At 53.3% G+C, this 17,260-nt stretch overlaps 2 protein-coding genes across 2 annotated transcripts in view; both read left to right on the top strand.

The window, feature by feature from the left end:
• Positions 1–6: 6 nt before the first annotated feature.
• Positions 7–5,520, top strand: Iba57 (IBA57, iron-sulfur cluster assembly; the record flags this gene model as incomplete). The annotated part of the gene is made up of 3 exons (XM_013015406.1): positions 7–272; positions 3,843–4,174; positions 4,348–5,520. Coding segments are annotated over 3 exons (990 nt in total), but the record flags the coding sequence as incomplete, so codon positions are not given.
• Obscn (obscurin, cytoskeletal calmodulin and titin-interacting RhoGEF) overlaps positions 5,030–17,260 on the top strand; it is a 148,191-nt gene continuing 135,960 nt past the window's right edge. The window contains 3 exon segments of the mRNA XM_013015573.1: positions 5,030–5,131; positions 14,088–14,224; positions 16,786–16,937. Coding sequence (XP_012871027.1) covers positions 5,030–5,131; positions 14,088–14,224; positions 16,786–16,937 — 391 coding nt within the window.

The following is a 17,260-nucleotide window of genomic DNA, read 5'->3' as shown; positions in this document are numbered from 1 at the left end:
CACGGGGCTCCGAGGCGCCGCCTGACTCTCGGCTCCGGCTCTCTGGGCAGCGACCCCGTGGACGGCGCCTCCTGGAACTGCTTCCTGCTGGACGAGCGCGCTCTGCTGCGCGTGCGCGGCCCGGACGCGGCGCCCTTCCTGTTGGGGCTGGTGACCAATGATCTGCCACTTTCGAGCCCCGACGCCGGCGCGGCCCCACCCCCTGCGCGCGCGGCGTACGCCCACTTCCTGAACGTGCAGGGCCGCACCCTCTATGACGTCATCCTGTACGGGTGAGCGCGGGCGGGGCGGGAGGGCGCGCGGGGAGGCGCGCGGGCAGAGCCTTCTAGAAGCCCGGGCGGCGGGCGTGGCCGGAGGGCGGCGGGCCTCCAGTCGGCGCCCGGGTCCCGCGACCCCGGAGCCCCGCGCCGGCCCGGCCGCGCGCCCCCCGCACCTCCCGGAGGTCCGGGTGGAGGAGCGTCCCCGGAGCCCGGGGCCCCCGCGGGGCTCGCCTCGGCCCGGAAACGCGTCCCTTCTCGCGTCTCGGCCCGGGGGCACGTTGGACCCGGAAAGCGTCCGCGTGGGCTAGCCCAGCCGGGCTGCTCCGCGCATGCGCCCGCCCTGCCCGGCCCCGCCGGCAGCGCCGCGGTGTCTGGGTCCGACGTCCTCCCTCTCCCTCTGTCGCGGTGGTACCGGGGCTTGAACCCGGGGCCTTTTTATTCAAGGACCATACTCTGACGGCTTGAACCACGGCTCTACCTCCAGCTTTGTTTGGGGGTGGTTCATTGGAGATGAGAGTCTCACGGACTCTCCTGCCCGGGCTGGCTTTGAACCGCGATCCTCAGGCCTCAGCCTCCTGAGTAGCCAGGGTGGCAGGCGGGAGCCTCCGGCGCCCGGCTTCATCTTGAATCTTTTATGTCAGCAATGTGTGGTACGTGTGGCCCTGGCTTACAATGTTGTTGTTTTACTTTGAAGTTGCTCAGAAGTGATGGCAAGCTGTGGTGGTAGTTCACACTTGGAATCCTCGCTCCTCAGGAAACAGACCCGAGGATCTGGGGTTTGAAACAAGCCCCAGAAAAAGCCCGGGAGACTGTCCCCAGTTAAACACACACAGCTGGAAGTGGAGCTGTGGCTCAAGTGGTGAAAAAGTCTGAGTTCCACTGTCATGTCAGCCCCCGAGTTCAAGCCCCAGGATGCTTGGACGTACACATGACGTGATAAGCAATCAGTAGACACCATTGTTGAATTTTAAATTTAGATGTCATCTTGTGGCCGTGCTGCTCAGAATAAGGAACAGTTCCCAGATGGTCAGTTGACCACAAGGACAACAGCACACTGTAAGGTGGATTGGTTTGCTAGGTTAGAACATAGGTTATATTCATTTTCATATTCAGCTATTTTCAATGTACAGTGAGTTACATGGATGTAACAGCAACATAAGTTGGAGCTACTCTGGCATCTATTCTGCCCACTGCTGTTAACATACTTGCTTTATAATGTTGTGTGGGGCCCTAAGACTCCTTTCCTACATCTGCTATTGCCTTTTTATCTCTTTTCACACGAGTCCTTGGCCCCTTGACATCCTATTCTCTGGGAGTACAGGACTTCAGTTTTGTTTTTTAGGGCTTTTTTTCTCCTTTTCACATCTTTCCACCTGGCCCAGGGTGTGTCACCAGTTTTTAGTAATGGGTGATTTTTAACTGCATTCTCTGCTTGGTGACGGTGAGTTCCCACAGCCTGAGCACGTGGTCTGTCAGTTGCTGTCTGGCATGCTGAGGCACTGTGGCCATTTAGCACTGACCTGAGGCTCAGCTCAGACCAAATGCTAGTGACCCCCTGAGCAAGGGCTGTTGAATCATCTTTCATGAAAGCTTCCCTCTCCCATCCTAATTCATTTCATGGTCCTTTCACTCCTCAGCAATGGGATGGTGGTCTGTCTAAGCCTCCTCGGGGATTTTGGGTGCTGGCTGGTGTTGCCCACATTTTACCCTGCCCCAGCTCTGCGGTGGCTTGTAGGGGATTAAGACTGAGCTCTGCTGTCTTTCCTGCATTGCTGCCCAGGATGCTTAGGGGTGAGTCTTTGAGCTTACCCTTCTTCCTCATTTGGCTGCTGTTTCCCTCGCTGGCTGCTGTGATGGGGAGAGGGCAGAGCTCCTGGAGCTCTGGAGTGTGCCGGCTGATGTGGTGCCCTTCTCCGTGGGCATGTCTCTGCCTTCTTGCTCTTTCTCAGAGCTCGTCTCTGTCTCCCCCAGCCTCCCTCTCTATCTCTCTATCTTTGGAGGTGTTTCCCCCCCCCCTTTGTTTTTGGTAGTCTTGCTAACAAGTCCAAGCTGGTCTCAAACTTTCACTCCTTGTCTCAGCTGGGATTACAGGTGCATACTACTATGCCAGACAATGTGGATTATTTAAACTTTCATACTTCCAACTTCTTATCCTTTTTTTGTTTGGGTTTTTTTTAAACTGTATTTTTTTTTGTCTTTTCTTTTTTGGTACTGGGGATCGAACCCAGGACGTTGCACTTGCTAGGCAAGCGCTTTGCCACTGAGCTACATCCCAGCCCAACTTCTTATCCTTGAGGCATTCCTTTCTCTCAGCACCCTGTTCTGCTTCCTGGATCAGTATCTTTTCTCAGATAAAGCTCTAGATTTTTTTTTTTTTTGTCAGTTGTGGGACTTGAATTCTGGGCCTGGGCGCTGTCCCTCAGCTCTTCAGCTCAAGGCTAGTGTTCTACCACTTGAGCCACAGCGCCACTTCGGTTTTCTGGTAGTTTATTGGAAATAAGAGTCTCATGGACTTTCCTGCTCAGGCTGGCTTTGAACTATGATCCTCAGATCTCAGCTAGGATTACAGGTAGGAGCCACTAGTGCCCAGCTAAGCTCTAGAATTTTTTTAAAAAAATTGTTGGCTGTTATTTTTTAGGAAATTTTCTTTTTCTTTTGATTAGTACTGAGGTTTGAAATCAGAACCTTGTGGTTAAAAGGAGTCACTCTTACCTCTGAGCCGGACTTCCAGCCTAGAGTTTGCTTGTCATTTTTGAGCGAGGGTCTCATTTCGGGTTGGGTATGCACTAAAGAACAAGAGATGTGCAGAGACGTCAGCTGTGACAAGTCCTCAGAGCAGTCAGCCGCCTTCCCAGGAGCTCTTTTCCCAAACGAATGGTTGGAAGCCCTTGGTCTGAGCCTAACCATCTCCTCTTGGGCCTTTGGCAGCCCTGGAACCTACTGGTAAATCAGCTGGCTCCTCAGTGGGTTGGTAGTGCATTTCCAGTGCAGTCTTCTGCACAAGGCCCAAGTGGTTGGAGGCTAGATCTACACCAGAATTTGTAGGGGCTGGGCCCAGCAATTATACAAGGCAATCCCTTTCTGTGTCTGCCTGTGCTTCCCAGGGACAGTGCTGTGTATCCATGGATGTGGCTCTCTGTGTGTTGGGACTTTGGAAATGTAGCCCTGAAACTCCACAGTGTGCTTGCCTAAGGGCAAGACTGTCTGCATTGTTTCTCATGTATTTGTCCGTGCTTAATGATGAGACTGGGCCTCTTTGGCCTGCAGTGCACTTGTCTGTCACCAACCCTACACGCGTTGGCAGCACTGCTCTATGTAGCCAGAGTCCTGACTCTGCCTGATGGTCTTGCTTGTCTGCTCCTCACATGTGGGCATAGTGGAGTGGTGTGGTCCCACATGGCTGTGAGCACTGCCCTTGGCCCTCCAGGGGCACGGTCAAAGCGCACACTTGTCTGTCTGTGATGCTGTTCACTGGTGGTGCAGCCGGGCACTGTTCTTCGTGCTTTGGTCTTCATCATTGTTGAGTAGGCAGTGGGCAGAGACTCCTTCCCATTCCCTAACCCCCTCCCTCTCTCCTGACAGGCTTCCTGAGGGGGCACCGGGCTTCTTCCTGGAGTGCGACAGCTCTGTGCTGGGAGCCCTGCAGAAGCACCTGGCACTGTACAAGATCCGACGGAAGGTCACGGTGGAGCTGAGTCCAGAGCTCCACGTGTGGGCTGTGCTGCCCAGCGCCCCCGATCTGTCCAGAGCTGTGCCTCTGCAGGAGAGGGTGGAAGCCACCGCCATCCTGGCCCGCGATCCCCGGACGGCACGCATGGGCTGGCGGCTTCTCACCCAAGACCATGGTGTAACTCTCGTGCCCAGGGGCCGGCTTGGGGACCTCCGGGATTATCACATACATCGATACCAACAAGGTATGGGAGGTTCGCCGGGACGGGTGGGGAGGAGGGGCGGGAAAGGGGAACCCACATAGCTGTGTGGCCCCCAAGTGGGCAGGACAGGTAGAGAGGCTGGGTGGGATTGTCCTGCCCATTTGGACAAGACTGACAGGACTGGGACTCATCTCTCTGGTATCTGACCCCCACAGGCATCCCCGAGGGGGTTCGAGACCTGCCTCCAGGAGTGGCCCTACCCTTGGAGTCCAACTTGGCCTTCATGAACGGCGTGAGCTTCACCAAAGGATGCTACATTGGCCAGGAGCTGACCGCTCGCACCCACCACATGGGTGTCATTCGAAAGCGCCTCTTCCCGGTGCATCTCGAGGGCCCTCTCCCCGAGCGTGGCATTGGCCTTGGCACTGTGGTGCTTACTGAAACGGGACAGACAGCTGGCAAGTTCAGAGCCGGCCAGGGGAGTGTGGGACTGGCCCTGCTTCGGTCGGACACCATCAAAGGTCCTCTCCACATGAAGACCTCTGAGAACCGTCAGGTGGCTGTAACTGCCTCAGTGCCAGACTGGTGGCCTCCAGCCACCAAGTAGCCCTGCGTGCTCTGTTGCTGGGGTGCCACAGTCTGTCTGCTGTGTTCCACTAGGTATGAGCCCCACTTTGCATGGTGGGCCCCTGAACGCTCAGCTGGAACGTCCCTGTGTGCCCCGGCCACAGTCAAGCCCAGCCACCACTGATTCTTCTTGGGGAGGGTCCCATACTTGCGCGACATCCTCTCCTGGAACACCCTGTGCCTGGGCCAGCAGGAACCCCTCAGGCCAGGAGAAGGAAGGGCCGGACGACCCCGGTTGGGTTCCCATATGGTCCTTAGGTCAAAGACAGCATGGCATTGGTGTCGGCTTGTTCCCAGCTGGAGGTGGGCAGCCTGCATGTCTGCTGTGTCGACAGGCTTTGGAAAAAGCTTCGTGGTGGGAGTTTGTCTGAGGTTGGAGCCATGGGCTCCTTGGGACGCGATGTCTGCACCCCGAGTCAGCATGGCTCCTTGGGACGGATTCTGCACATCTGAGTCAGCACTTTCTAAGGGTATCTCTGTGACTAGTTTACACACACTGTGGGGTCCAGAAAGGCACCCACAACACACATGTCTCCTGCTTTTGCCTCTGGAAGTCTGCAGGAAGGGTGCTGAAGTCCTGGCGGAGGGGTTTCTACTTGAGGTGTTTTTCTCTGGTTTGAGAAACTGCCCTGTGGTGTCAGTATGGGAGCAGCTCCTGGCCAGCGGTGAGGCGCGCCGCTGGGACTGGCAGCCTTTCCCTGTTGTAATGTGAACATGCTGCACAGACAGGGAGGGGTGTATTAAAGTGTGGCCTACAAACAGCCATGTCAGAACTCTGGTTTCATTTCAGGCAGGAGGAAGTTGGGATGTGTTTTGGGGGTTGGTAGACAGGACATGTGCAGTTGCCATCCCTGGAGAACAGCAAACACAGTGAAATCAGCGTCTCAGCAGAGCTCTGTGCACAGTGCTGTTGTGAGCAGGGGAGGGTCAGGTGTGGCCAGTGCACGCTCGGTTCTCAGGGCTTGGGCAGCCGGTGGCTCTGAGCTTTGGTTTGCAGGTCCCAGGCCCTGGGGCCCCCAAGCCTAGACCACCAGTGGCTGGAGCAGGGAGGGAGCCTATTGCCGTGCTGGAGCCCGGGCAGGGGCCCTGACAGCCTTATCCCTGGAGGTGCTGGAGCCCGGGCAGGGGCCCTGACAGCCTTATCCCTGGAGGTCGTCTCGGCCGGCGGCCGCAGTGCCCCTGCACAGAAGTGCAGTTTTCAGTGGCCTGGGAAGGGGCTGCAGGAGCAAGAAGAGGGAGGACCAGGAGGCTGGGCACTGCATAACTGGGTACAAGGACCAGGCCAGCACAGCGACTGAGGCGGCGCCTCCCAGCCGAGACCCCACGGTGCTAACGACCGTCACCACGGGGCCAAGGCCACGCCTGGTCGGCTGCCTGTAGGCAGGAGCAGAGACTCCTCCTGGGGCCATCAATAAAGGCTGTGCAGGCTCTGGCGCGTGCTGCCTTGTCCTGGTTGGGCTGTCCGAGCCTGGACCATGACCGCACATGTCTGTCACGGCCTGGCGTCTGGCTCCCTTTCCCCATGGAGAAACGCACACGCACGCTCGCACGCACACGTGCAAGGGAGAGGAGCATGCTGATAGGAGCTATCGCCTTGGCTGCCTGGCCTCCGCCGAGGACGTCTCAGAGGTGTCCCTTGGGTGCCACCCCCATGCCTACAGCATTTGAGTTCACTTAGACATCTGGGAGGACTTGAGGCCAGTTTTCTCTCAGGTAGCACCTGCCGCGTGACTGGAGGCCATCCCTCGGAGGTTGTGACTCTGACGCGAGTGTTTGTGCCTGAGCCAGACCGTTCTGGGTGTGTCACGTACCCGGCCTTGTGCAGGAGCCTGCCTGAGAGTGGGGGTGGGTGGGGCCCAAGGCCTGCTGCTATTTGGGGACTACTCAGTTTTAAAGCATGGTTCATATTGAACAGATACCTGTTTCTTGGAGAGACTAAGCCATGTTAAGCATGGTGGGATGGGCCTGTAGTTCCAGCTCCTCGGGGGGAAGAGCCAGGAGGGTCATGAGTTTGAGGCCAGCCTGGGCAGAGTCTGTGAGACCTATCTTAAGACAACAGGATGGGGCGTGACTCAAGTGGTTCAATCCTTAGTCTCCGTCCCCCCCCAAAAAAAAAAACTCAAATGAACAAAAGGAATCAGCTTTACAGGGAGGGCTGGCTTAAATCTCCAGGACCCCCTGTGTGTCCTGGTGTGAGATGAGCTATCGTAATTTAACACATACAGCTGGGTTTCTGCTGTAAACCTTTCAGAGCAACCACTCTGAGTCGTCCTTTAGAGAAAGTATTCCAAGGAATCCTGACTCCATCCTGGGAAGATAAACTCTGTGTTCTTTGATGAAATGGTCAGGCATGGCCATGATGTGGTGAGGGGAGGGCTTGGCCAGCCATGTTGGTTATGTACACTGGCTTAGGGGGGATTGCCTGCTTGCCTCCGTCTGGAGGCAGGAGGGGCAGGAGCAGCAGAGTCTTGGCCTCAGCCAAAGTCCTACCAGGATGGATGCGGTGTGGGAGACTGGTCTCAGAGATTTCCATGGGCTCCAAGCTGTAAGGTGCGTCCTAATTGCCTGGCGCCTTACCCCAGGTAGGAAGGGAGAACTACAGTTCTTCCTATTTCTGTTGGCAGAGGAGCTGGCTTTGACGGTCGGTTTTCGTATTGCACTGTCATGAGCTCTGGGAACTAACTGGAGGGAGTATCGAGGGGTGAAGGCAAGGGGTCGGGTTCTCTCAGAGGCTTTTAAAATTTTATTTTTATTTATTTTTTTACTTTTTTAAAACATGGAGCTGATAGTTTATGCCTGTAATCACACCTCTTCAAGGAGGCTGAGATCTGAGGATTAAGGTTTAAATTCAGCCCAGGAAGATAAATCTGTCTATGAGATTATTTCCAGTTAACCAACAAAACCAAAGCTGGAACCGGAGGCATGGCTCAAGTTGAGTGCCAACCATGAGTGGAAAAAACAGCAAGAGACTCAGGCCTTGGGTTCAATCCCCAGTACTAGCACAAACCCCCCATGCACCCCAAAAGATACGTTCACAAAAATTACAATACTGTATATGAGCCAGGACCATTAAGAAAAGAGTACAGTCAAGTACATTAAGTTTAAGACATTGAAGTAACCCAACATATAAAATAAATACATTAAATATATCTAACAAAATAAGGTATTTACATTTGAGTAAGAATATAGACGTGGTCCCTTACCCATGGCTGGGAGGGAAGAGGGAGATACTGGTTGACAGGTAAAGGTCACAGTAGAGGGAACAAGACCTGTTCTTACACTGGTGACTAGGCACAAACACCGGCATATGATTCAGAATAGCTGAGAGGACTGAGAATGTTCTCGGCATGAAATGATAAATGCGCAAAAACAATGGTAGTATAATAGGTACTTAGAAACTGCTCTTGCAAGAAATACTGGCTTCTCATTTGGGCCCATAAGTTAACTAAGAGCAAGATAAAAATCTGACATCTCTAATAATTAAAAAAGTCTGACATCTCTGCTTCCATCTGTACCTTGGATACCAAGAACAACAGGATTGATAATTAGCGTATGTATTTATTTGTTGTGTTGGTACCGGGGTTTGAACTCAGAGCCTTATGCTTTTGCTTGGCTTTTTCTGCTCAATGCTGATGCTCTATCATTTGAGAACTGGGCCTGGGTGCTGTCCCTGAGCTCTTCAGTTCAAAGCAAGTACTCTACCACTTGAGCCACAGTGCTACTTATGGTTTTCTGGTGGTTAATTAAAGATAACAGTATCAGACTTTGCTGCGTAGGCTGGCTTTGAACTGCGATCCTCAGATCTCAGCCTTCTGAGTAGCTAGGATTACAGGCATGAGCCACCGCCACCCGGCCACAATTAATTTTTCTCCCTCTAGAATGGGCTCATGTAAGAAATCCTTGCACAAAAAAGTTCTCTCAAAATTTATTCTAATTTGGGTTTGGTTTTTAAAACATCATAGCTTTTAAAAATTCATTATGTTTTAAAATTCATTGTAGCTTTTTAAAAATTTGAGGTAAGATTCGTATAATGTAAGATCATTTTAAAGTGTACAGTTTGGAGTATTCGGTACAGTACAATATCATGCGCCCATTACTTCTGCATAGTTTCAGCATATATTCATCAGATCAGAAGGAGACTTGGTACTCAGGAAGCAGTCATGTCAAGTTCATCTCTGTCCAGACCCTAGCAATCATAATCTGTTTACTATCTCTATGGATTTACCCTCTGTGAACATTTCACCTTTATATGGAGTTATACAAGCATGTGCCATGGCTCCTGTTCTTAGTATGATGTCTTTGAGATTTCTTCCATTTAAGGCTAAATAAGGTTTCATTGTGTGGATCACACCTGTAACTCTAGCTACTCAGGAAGCTGAGATCTGAGGATTAAAGTTTGATGCCAGCCTGAGCAAGAAAGTCTGTGAAGCTCTTATCTTCAGTAAGAGCTAGAAGTGAAGTTGTGCGTCAAGTGGTAAAGCATCAGCCTTGAGTGAAAAAGCTAAGGGAAAGCAGTCAGCCCCTGAATTTAAGCCCAAATACTAGCACACACATACATACACACCCACAAAAATTCCTTTGTGTGGATGTGTTACTGGATGCTGGTTTTGATTTATTATTGTATCCAGGTTCTTGGCATCTTGAGTAAACAATTACACACACACACACACACACACACACACACACAGAAACACACTCACCATTAGAGAAGCACAGATCTATTGACAAGTCAGTAAAGAGAGTAGTATGGGCATATGATCCATGTTGGGGACTGGGCCTGAGCAGGCGAGCTTCAACTCTTTGGGAGAAATGATATGCGATGTATAAACATGAATCCTTAGTTAGGATGTTCTGATAATTCACTTAAGGATGACAGCTAACTGCAGTACTGTGCATGTTTATCCATTCACCTGCTGGGAGATGTGGATTGTTTTCATCTTTTTATTACCTCTGGCATTTATTTCCGATAGGCTTTCCTCATATATGAGGATGTGTTTAATGGTGTCTTTTTTGGTGCAGTGCTGGGGTTTAACTCAAAGCCTCACATTCTTGCTTAGATTTTTCACTCACACCATTTGAGCCATGACTCTAGTCCTGAATTTTTGCTGATTAATTGAAAATGAGTCTTTCAGATTTGTCTGCCCTGGTTGTCTTCAATCCTCATAGCTCAGCCTCCTCAGTAGCTAGGATTCTATGCGTGAGCCACTGTCAGCTGTCCTTTTCTTTGCTCTTTATGCTCCTTTTTTTTTTTTTTTTTTGCTTTGGATTGCATAAGCTCTATTAATCAATCTTCATGTTCACTCATTTTTGCCTCTGCTTGTTAAAAGTTTACCATAAAGACTCTAATGAATATGCCAATTCAGTTATACTTCTTACCTCTAGAGTTTCCATTTGGTTGTTTTGTCTTGTTTTCCAGTTTTTATGATGATGAGGTGATGTTGTTGTTAAAGGTGATGTAGAGTGGGGTTACAGTTACACACAGAGGGGTTAGTTACATACACAGGCAGTGGGTACGTTTCTTTTCGGACAGTGTCACTCCTTACCTCACGCTCAGTGATTCCCTCCAGTCCTACCCACAAGTTGTATAGTTCACTTTCAGCATAGTGCCTGGTGTACCACTGCTGCATTTGTCCACCCTTGGTGTTTGGTTTGTGTTTTTCTGTTTGAGACAGCACCTTGCCAGCCCAAGCTGGCATCAAACTGCAATCTTTCTGCCTCAGACTTCCCCCAAGTGTTGGTATGACAGGAATGTACCTCCTTTCCTGTTAAACATCTTGTGGATGTTTTAGGTTTTTAACTTAATATCCAAAATTTACTGTTGTTCTCTATTTAATAAGACATCATACTTTTATCTTTCTTTTCTAAGAATGTTTGGCCAAGTTCTTTGAACCTAGTTTTAATAGCTGTTTTGAAGACTTAGACTGTTACATGTCGTATCTGCTTCCTCTCACAGTTTATGTTGCCAACGTTTTAGATTCCACATGAGAGTGATACGTGGAATGTGGTGTGTAATGTGAGTGATAAGAGCTGCTTGTCTTTCAGTGCCTGGCTTGTTTTGCTTAATATAATGATCCCTGTCCCATCCATGTTAACACAAATAATAGGATTTTTTTTTTTTTGTAGAGCTGGGTTTTGAATTCAGAACCTTGATAGGCAAGCGCTCTACTGCTGAGCCACACTTTCAGTCATATTTTGTGCTGCTTACTTTTTTTTTTTTGGTCCGGTCGTGGGGCCTGAACTCTGGGTGTGGGCGCTGTCCCTCAGCTCTTCAGCTCAAGGCTAGCGCTCTACCACTTGAGCCACAGTGCCACTTCCGGCTTTTTTCTTTATGTGGTGCTGAGGAATCGAACCCAGGGCCTCAGGCATGCAAGGCAAGCACTCTACCACTGAGCCACCTTCCCAGCTCCTGTGCTGCTTACTTTTGAGTTAGGGTCTTGCTTTCTGCCTGGTTGTGTGCCTGAACCAGAATCCTCCTATTTTACACTTCCTTCAGTAGCTGGAGTGACAGGCACAGGCCACCACACCCAGCTTCTTCCCTTGAGAGGGAGTGTTTCCAAACTGGCCTGGAACGGTGATGCTCTTGATCCCAGCTTCTCAACTAGCTAGAGTTTCAGGTATGAGCTACCTACCATCCCTAGCCTATGCTATAACATTTGCATGAAGAAATTGAGAATCCAAAGTGGCATCTGAGAGTGCACTGGAGTCCATAACTCTCCCCTTTAGATACTGAAGGCTGACTATATACCTACTGGGGCATTGATGGATTGATCCCTGGTGTGACACACACACACACACAAGAAATGTTGCAAATGTCACAGAGTCATCTGTTGGAATGCACAATTACATCTTCTTGTCATCAACTCCAATAACTTAAGTAAAAAAAAAAAAAAAAGAGTTGGGTATGGCAGCTCAAGCCTGTAACACTAGCTATTTAGTATGGTAAAGATGGAGGCTTAAGATTCAAGGCCAGCCCTGGACAAAGGAAGTTCCACAGACTACCTCCACCAGTGGCTGGGCCTGGTGGCGAGTGCAGCGTGTGTACCTGCATTCCCAGTGACATGGGGCAGCACAAGTACAAGGATCCCGTCGCAGTCTGGCCTGGGCATAAAGCCAGAGCCTACCTCAGCAAACAGGACTGGGAGTGTGGCTCAAGTGGTGGAACACTTACCTTTAAGCATGAGGCTCTGAATTCAATCCCTATCACCACAAAAAAGAAGAAAGAAAAAGAAGGAAGGGAGGGAAGGAGGGAGGGAAGGAAGGAAGGAAGGGATAAGGGAGGGAAAGAGGGAGGAGGGAGGGATAAAGTAAGTGAGTAAGTAAGTAAGTATTGGTGGCTCATGCCTGTAATACTAGCTATTCAGGAGACTGAGATCTAAGGACCACGTTTGAAGCCAGCCTAGGCAAGAAAGTCCTTGAGATGCTCAACTTCAATTAACCACCCAAAAGGCCAAATGTAGAGCTGTGGCACAAGTGGTTGAGTGCTAGCCTTGAGCCAAGAAACTGAAGGACAGTGCCAAGGCCCTGAGTTCAAGCCTCAGTATCGACACAAGAAGATAAATAATAAAGTATATGTATTTTAGGTAAATGTGAAACAAAAAGAGGGGACCTATAGGTTCCAAGGAATGGAGAGGCTGGAAAACCAGCCAGAAAGGTTGCGGAGCGTGCTGTGTGGCTGTGCAGGCAAGGCGGATATGAGGAGGGCTGTGGTTAAGAGGGCTTCATCTCTTCCTGGAGGACCTCTAGGCAGCTGAGCAGCAGGGATGCCCTCTTTGCTCTCCCACAAGCCTATCCTGGGAGACTGGGGCATGCTCCAATGCTTGCCTCCACACACACAGGTGTGCCCATACCAGTTCACACATGTACGCACACGTTTACATTAACACATGCAACCATGTATGCATGAACATACAAGAACACACACCCTCCAACTTACATTCAAATGCAAATGTAAGATGTCATACATGTGTGTGCAGTCACGCAACGCAGCTATACACATGTGCACATACATGCATATATATACATATACATATATATATATACATATACATATACATATATATATATATATGCATGCTTAGGAGGAGCTGTGGCTCCTCATCGAGTTCCTGGGGGAAATGTCTTCCACTCCCTCCCTCCCGCCCTCCCTTTTCTTTTCCCTCCCTCCCCCTCTCTCTTTCTTAGTTCCCTCCTGCTCGCTAGGCGGTGCTCTACCACTTGAGCCACATCCCAGTCTTACTTCTTTTCTTCATCATCGAGATTATGCACTAAGCTTGCCTCCTCCAAAATCAATCAGGCTTTTGGAAGTGTTCATGAGCACGGAACTTCATGAGTGGATTATTGTCCTTGTGAAAAGAACAGAGAGCTCTGTGGCCCTCTTTCTGCCAATGAAGACACAAGATATTGGTCAAATGCACCCTAGCAGAGGGTCCTCAGCACAAGCTGGGGTGCTAGCAATGACAATGGCACCCTGGAACTGTTTCAGGAATAAGGGTGGAGACTGCAGGTGCAGAGCAGCCTCAGCCCGGCACCTGGGGCTCCTCCCTGTCTTCCTCCAGCTCAGTTCTCTGGCCCCTGGGCCATCCTCCCAGGCCCTGCTCTGGCTAACGACTTCCCTGGCTCCCCTGGTGCTGCTAGTTGTGGAAGAGCTCTGTGGGCTGCAGGGCACCTGCCTCGGCTCCACCCGCCTCAGTGGGCGCCTGTGGGGAGAGCCGCGTGTCCCTTCAGACCTGGGCTTCTGGTGGCCCTGCGGCCAGCCCGCCCTCCTGGCAGGGTCTCCACGTGAGATGCACATGTCCAGGTCCCTTGGCCTGACCAGTCTGGGTTTTCTCGGCGGCCGAGCCTTGTTTGAAGATGGCTGAGCACAGCGGGCAGGATCAGCGTGGCCCTGGTCACAGGTATGTTTAGGGTGCAGTAGGCAGGGTCCAGGGATCTGGGTGTGGCTCATGGATATCCCCTTCTGCAGCCATCCAGGTGTTCCGGGGCGTTTGGGGCTGGTTCTGGGCCCCTGGGTACCCTCCTCAAGGCTGTTCTCTTGACCCCTCAGAGTCATTCTGAGCCCCACGCTCCTTCCCCGACCTGACTCTGGGATGCTGGCCCGAGGTGGACAGGCCCAGCTGCACACACCCCCAACCCCAGCCCCGCAGGAGGCCGCAGGCGTCTTCCTGTCCCTGACCATCTGCCCTTTGCTTCCCTGGGGCCGAGGGTGAAATCAAATCCCGGTGACACCCAGGCTATTTTGGAGATGGGCTGGGCTGGCCAGCGGTGGGGGTGGGGCGGGGCCAGCCTTCCTCAGCCGACAGTGTTTGCCTGTCCTTTCGTCCCTGTCCAGTCTGAGGACCAGCCGGAGTGTGGGCTGCCGGGGGGAACCACACTGTCCTGGGCCCTAGAAAGGAGGCGCGACCCGGCAGCCCCTCATCGACCATCAGTGGCCCAGCCTGGGCGCTGCCTGAGCCCCCGCAGAGACAGGTGAGGAGGCAGAGCTGCAGTGTGTTGTGTGGGGGTCAGGCTGGGCGCGTGGGGAGTAGCTGAGCTGAAGGTCATGGTCATTCCGCGCAACTATGGAGCTTTTAGGGGTCCACCACCTGGGCAAAGAGGGGGCCAGGTTCCCACTTCTCATCCAGGGATGTCTGCTGGGGTCTGGGAAGGCTGGGACTGCCATCTGTACCACTGCGTCACTGGGCTGTCCCTCACTCTGAGAGTGGCTTGGGGGTCTTGCCAGCCCTGCCCCCAGCTCAGATAGATGCCTGCTGACAGCTGGGGCTATTTTGGGCCTGTTGGCTCAGTGGAGGGGACAGCCAGAGGGGCACTGACACTTGACTCCAGGAAAGAATTTCCTCTGGAGTGGGGGAAGCCGCAGGCCCAGGGGTCTAAGGTGAGGGGCAGATTGCCCTTGGAAATCCCTTCTGGAAGGGCATTGGGGGCACAGGCCTGTGAGGATGTCGTTGGGTTGGTGGCAGGGGGAGAGGGAGGGCTGGTAAGGTGGGCGTCACTCTCAGGCTGGGCTCCTCCTGAAAGCCAGTTTCACCCTAGGAGGAGCCAAGATGATAAAGTTCTGTTAAAGCTGGGCGGAGGGGCGGAGAGGGTGGAGTGGTAGCTGTGCATTGGTAGAGTAAGTCAGGGTCCTGATTCTGCTAGGCTAGACAAGGTCTCCAAAGGGCAGAGGACCCAAGTGTGGCAAGAGGCAGACCTCTCCCCAGGTAGACATCCGCAGGAGAAGGGAGCTTCTGGACAGCTTGAGGGGTGGGGCCTCGGTTTCCCTTGGTGGGAGAGCTTACAATTCAGAATGCATATCTAGAAGCCTCCGAAGGGAGAGCAAGAAGCTTCTGAAGTTATCCTTGTCTGGGTTTTCTGGAAGCCGCTGAGGTAGCCAGGAAGGAGGGCAGCTCTCCAGTGGTGAAACGTGTGTTTCATGAGCCTCTATCCGGCCTGAAGCTGCTGAGTGGGGGTGCCTGTGTGGTGGGTGACTGAGAGGCTCCAAGACACGGCCCCCTTAGGCTCCGTGAACAGTAGGCAGTACCTGGGCGTGCCACTAGCTGGTCAACGTGCTTGTGGTGGGCACACAGTCACAGAGCCCACAGCAGGGCCATGGTGACACTGTCCCTGAAGGCCCCATGAGGCCAGGGGCTTGGGTTGACTTGTGTACCTGCCAAAGCCAGCTTCTCTGAAACATATAGGCGTCATACTGTCTATACACTCTTGCTCCTGTGTCTGGCAGAGCCAGTGTAGGCTCTTCATGTGGTAACAGAGGAAGAAGAGAGTTAAAGTAGAGATGTCCTGTCCTGCCTCGGGGACCTCACAGACTGATGCGTTAATTGGGGTGCTGGAAAGACCTCAGTGCTCAGAGCTCCTGGACAGATGATCTCAAAGCAGCCTTCCACGGAACAGATGCTGAAAGCCCAGGAAGTCTTGAGCCCTGGTCTGGGCTGCAGGTGGCTCCTGCCTGAGCTCTCCTGAAGCACAGAGAGAGGTGCTGACTGCACAGTGAGTCAGCAAACCAGCAAGTGCAGCACAGCCTGGTCTAGGCTCAGCCTCCTGGAAGGGATTAGAGGGATTAGGTACCTGACTCACCGGCCGGCTGGACATGGACCCCACTCATCCCACGGAGGCCAGCTCAGGCCCAGGGCGTGCTGTGGTGCACGCCTCTTTTTACCAGGATGATCATGTCTGCACAGGAGTTAAAGCACGTTGTGCCAGCACAGGGTGCTCGGCGCCCTTACATAAGGCTGTGCAGGCAGACGGTCTCATCTCATCCCATTCTAACAGGAGCTGGCGAGAGCTCAGCTCTGGGTGAGCCTTCGGAAGACAGAGACATGCAGACGGTCTCATCTCATCCCATTCTAACAGGAGCTGGCGAGAGCTCAGCTCTGGGTGAGCCTTCGGAAGACAGAGACATGCAGTCCCCGGCAGGGGGCAGAGCTAGCAAGGCCATGGAGTGCTGCGGATCAGGCCGCTCAGCCCCGGGCTCCCTCAGCCCAGCCAGTCTTGGCCTGGAGCTCCTAGCTCTTCCCAGGAGGCTGAGATGTTGCTAAGCTCCAGCGTACAGCATCCTCCAGCTGTCCTTCCCAGTCACTTCACTGTATGCACCGTACACCCCCACCCCACTGGCCTAGGCCCACAGGGGGCAGAGCAGGGATGGGTAGGACATCAGAGTGAGTTGGGATGCCAGCCTATGGGCTGTTGGAGCCCCTGTGGTTGGAGATTGCCTTTCCCTTCCTTTCCTGCTGGTTAAGGAAGAACATACCCTCCCTGGGGGAGAGGGGAGGGGAGGGGCCCTATGGAACAGGTGAGGCCTGCTCCGGTCCGGAGTGGCTGCAGGCCGGGTAACCTTCTTGGTGGGAGAGGGGGGTCTGGGAAAGGAGGAGGAAGATGATGTGGCACACACTGAGGGAGGCGCAGAGAAGGGCAGGCTGCGGTAGAGAACCCCTCACCTACGGTGTACCATAGAGACAGGAAAAAGATGGCTGACCACTAGAACCTCAGTCCTGGTGGGCTCGGCACACCCCCACCTCTGCGTGGCCAACACTTAGCCAAACACGCAGCTGCAGACGCTGTGGCACCACGGCGTGGGAGGAGGTGGCCGGGCAGCTGCGGGCAGAGCTGCAGAGCTGCGTGAGGAGCTGCATGGTGTGGGAGGGGGCGGCCGGGCAGCTGCAGGCAGAGCTGCGTGAGGAGCTGCATGGTGTGGGAGGAGGCGGCCGGGCAGCTGCGGGCAGCGCTGCAGAGCTGCGCGGGGAGGAGGCGGCTGGGCACCCGCAGGCAGAGCTGCAGAGCTGCGAGGGGAGGAGGCGGCTGGGCACCCGCAGGCAGAGCTGCAGAGCTGCGAGGGGAGTTGCATGGTGTGGGAGGCGGCGGCCGGGCACCCGCAGGCAGCGCTGCAGAGCTGCGCGGGGACCGGGCACCCGCAGGCAGAGCTGCAGAGCTGCGCGGGGAGGAGGCGGCTGGGCACCCGCAGGCAGAGCTGCAGAGCTGCGAGGGGAGTTGCATGGTGTGGGAGGAGGCGGC

This window comes from Dipodomys ordii, unplaced genomic scaffold (assembly GCF_000151885.1).
Source record: "Dipodomys ordii isolate 6190 unplaced genomic scaffold, Dord_2.0 Scaffold27, whole genome shotgun sequence".
Lineage (NCBI taxonomy): Eukaryota > Metazoa > Chordata > Mammalia > Rodentia > Heteromyidae > Dipodomys > Dipodomys ordii.
This window is presented reverse-complemented; position numbering and strand designations above follow the sequence as displayed.